This window comes from Austrofundulus limnaeus, unplaced genomic scaffold, assembly GCF_001266775.1.
Source record: "Austrofundulus limnaeus strain Quisiro unplaced genomic scaffold, Austrofundulus_limnaeus-1.0 Scaffold479, whole genome shotgun sequence".
Lineage (NCBI taxonomy): Eukaryota > Metazoa > Chordata > Actinopteri > Cyprinodontiformes > Rivulidae > Austrofundulus > Austrofundulus limnaeus.
In genome coordinates this window covers 425543-429164 of record NW_013952881.1, presented here as the reverse complement: position 1 = coordinate 429164, position 3622 = coordinate 425543, and the positions used below count along the sequence as shown (strand labels likewise).

Sequence of the window (3622 nt, the reverse complement as noted above, 5' to 3'; positions counted from 1 at the left end):
GTGTGTGTGTGTGTGTGTGTGTGTGTGTGTGTGTGTGTGTGTGTGTGTGTCCATCCATCCTCAGCTGCTGGCTGTGTCCCTGCAGGAGGCGGCTGCCCTGCATCATGCTGACCCTGCGTATGGCTCAGAACCTGAAGACTGCCATCACTTTCATCGAGCAGGGCCGTATCCTTCACCCCTAAATCACAGATGTTATATCTCATTGTCTCTTGTGGTCCTGGTGGGCCTGTGCAGTTCCACCTGCTTCTCCTTGACTCGGGGTCAGATGTGCGCGTCGGCCCAGATGTCGTCACAGATCCAGCGTTTCTGGTCACAAGGTTGGTTCGAATATTTCAGCAGCGTGTTCCCAAGTAAAGACTCAAAGTGCATTTATTAAAACATCTCTAACCACTAAACTCACTTTTTACTTTTCTTTGAAGAAATCTGGAAGATTTTGTCACCTGGGTGGACTCGTCAAAGATCAAGCAGCACGTCATGAATTACAATGACGAGGTGAGACCCTGCAGGGTTTACTGGGTTTAATGAAGTTCTGACTCTGAGGCAGCTCTGCAGTAAACTGTGTTCAGAGCTGAAGTGAGGCTGGGTGATAACGGCTTAAAATGCACCCATATAACACTTTCATTTCAGTCCACATTGGTAATTATTGATTCGTTTTTTGTTTTACCTGTTTGAAAAAAGACCCAGGAGAAAATAAAGGCTGATTAGTTCTGCCAAACTTTTTACCTTTCCTCTTTTATCCACCATTTCCTCTCCAGCTGCTGCAGACATTTTCTCCTTGTACCTTGTTTATCTGGGCTGAGAGGGCAAGCAGCTAAAGCCTTTCCTCTGCCTACATCCCCCAGAATGCCGTGCGGTTCTGGATCAGAGTTAGAGACATATTTTCATTATTATTAATCAAGTGTCTATCATTGAGTTATTGCCCAACACTGGCAGGAAGTACATCTGCTCCTCAACATGTCCTAAAGAGGTGTGTTGTTTATTTTGAATGGGAGCTATGAAGAGAAGTTGTGAAGAATTAATATCCTACCTGCTGTAGATGGTGAAGATCAAAGTAAAATGCTTTAAAATGGTTCAAATTTTCAACATTTCAAAACTGTTTTATCTTWTATTTCGCTAACATTTACAGCAGGGCTATTCAACTAAACTGCTCTGGGGGCCACAGTTACTGCAGGTCAACAGCTGAGGGGCCGAACATCTAGCAATTAAATTTATTATGTAAATAAACCAAATATTACAAAGATCTGTTACCTTTTGAAATGGTTCCTTTTATTGTATTTAATCATGAATACAACATACAGAACCCTATAAAAGTAGTGATAATTAGACTATATCAAAAGCAAAACAAAAATAACACATTATGCGTCCTATTTGACACAAATATTTGACATCTCTGACTTGCCAAATTTTTAAAATCAATTTTATTTTCACTTTCATAGTTTTATCGTCAACTGCTTGTAATTTTTACTGTCTTAGATGTTCATAGAAATGATGTTTCTGTAGATRCCAAACATGTTTATGTTTAACTGAAAACAACWCKTAGTAATTAAAGTAGCAAACWGGAGATTTGGGCTTAAGAGATGAATGAACCAATCTGCGGGTTGAACGTTGGTCAGTCACCAMTTGAATAGCCCTGACTTACARCTTTTGTCAGTTTCATATTTCACTCAGTTCTTTGCAAACAGCAGCTGTAARGTTTGCAGCACAGTAAAGTACATGTCATGGCTTTACAAGAGTTTGAAGTGCAGAGTCAGTTTGTAGCACACCTAAGCTAACGGTGGCTAGTTCAAACAGACCCACTCCTGAAGCTCTGTTGTTCCACATTTCAAAGCGACTCATGCAGAAACATTTGACATCACGGTCAGGTTTGCATTACGTGCTACAGCTAYCTGCTGCTTCCTTTAACCGCAGTGTTTTCTTTAATGTGAGGACTGTGTAAAGTCAAACTGACAGTAATGTAAAGACTTGTAAAATAAGAGATTATAAATAATGGAGATTGGAGTTGTTTGGAAGTCGGAGCTATCCGCTAACAGTCATAGCTCTGTTCAGACTAGCCTTTAGCTCATCAATCAGTCAGATGGTTTTCCACACCGAGGTTGTTTAAACAGCTGTARGTGACCTACTGGTTCATAACCATTCCACATTTTGTAATTTAATAAAATCACCATCAGCTTGCAGAAAACGTTAATTCACTCATGATCAAACAGTTCYGCAGCAATTCTGTTTTCATGACTTCATCAGTTTCTCTAACTGGAGGGATTTTAGCCCACTCTTATTTCCACTGAGGTTTGTGAGCATTAGATTCTGATGGATCCTCATCACAGCATCAAACTCCGGTTGAGTTCTCAACATTCTTTCATTTTGTTTGTATTTGTTTTTGTACCCGTTCTGTTGTACAGGGTGAGTCAAAAGTCTCAGGACAATCTTTTATTTCAGAGGCAAAAGAAAAWATGAAATATGTGAATATCCCAGTAAGTAAGGGTGAGGGGACATGGCTGCCATGTTGGTTCAAAGACAAAATGGGATGCGGGTTATTTAGCATGTAAACACCAGAGTTGTCTCAAAAATAGATTTCTACGTCCAGTTGTGTAAAATGAAAAGTTTTGAACAACATATCTCTTCCTGTTTGATGTGTTCAYTGAGTCTCTGCAATGTTCCCACTTGTTGTTGCAACTTGTAAAACTTTAATCTGTCGTGGTCTTTTCAGAGAGACGAGGGTTTATTATTATTTCCAAATAATTTCCCTGTCATGAACTTTGACCCGAGGCCTGCAGAGTCTGAGGTGGAGCTCATTCCTCTCAGCACTGCATMGTCTGACCTTCAGGGTGAATTTACTGTGAAGTTCAGCAGCTGTCTTGAATGGTTTTACTTGTGAAACCTCTTTTCTCTGTGGAACTTGAAAAATGGCCTTTAATGCTTCTCTCAGGTCATTGCTGACGATTTTCCGTCTTGGCATTGTGTTAACACTCAGATTTAGTTTTTGTTAAATATGTTGTGTTTTCTATAAAGTGAAAGTGTTTACTGACAGTGTAGTCACGCTGCTGCAGTGTGATGATATGATTGTGTGTTTGTGTTGCAGAGGGACGACTTTGATCTGCTGGCGTAAGTCTGCTGTGTGACGACTTCAGCTCAGCCTGGTTAAAACTGCCTTCAGATCTGGAAAAACTTTTATTTTTATAAACTAAACAGACGATCTGCCTCTGCAGGACACGTTGGGAAAAATATCGTCTGTGCTTCAGTTTAAAGGAACTCTGGTTTGGCAGTGTTTTTTTTTTTTTTGTTACTTCTGAGGAAAAGTCTAAGATTCCTGCATCATGTCTGTATTTTTATTTAACTTCTAACAGGATGGCATGGAGTCCTGGGTGCTTCYGATTAGGATAAGATTTTTTTTATTGTCAGTGCTTTATTCAAAAATACAACAAACTTCAAAGAATTGTCTGAAACACTCCCATCACTCATTCATTCCTATCAGACTGTTGATTAGTATGAAGGACTGAATCTGTCATAATTAGAAATAAAAGCAGAAATCTATAAATATACCAATGAATAAACACTTAAAATACACAAATTAAATTAAAAAAAGAGAACTTTACCTCATGTTTTATGATTTAATACACCTTCATAT

At 39.2% G+C, this 3622-nt stretch overlaps 1 protein-coding gene across 1 annotated transcript in view; it reads left to right on the top strand.

The window, feature by feature from the left end:
• The window catches only part of imp3 (IMP U3 small nucleolar ribonucleoprotein 3), a gene marked incomplete at its 5' end in the record, with an annotated part of 7238 nt that extends 3768 nt beyond the window's left edge, over positions 1-3470 (top strand). Inside the window, 4 exon segments of the mRNA XM_014025493.1 lie at positions 86-165; positions 266-317; positions 420-492; positions 3077-3470. Of these exon segments, the coding sequence (XP_013880947.1) occupies positions 86-165; positions 266-317; positions 420-492; positions 3077-3103 (232 nt within the window).
• Positions 3471-3622: the final 152 nt, after the last annotated feature.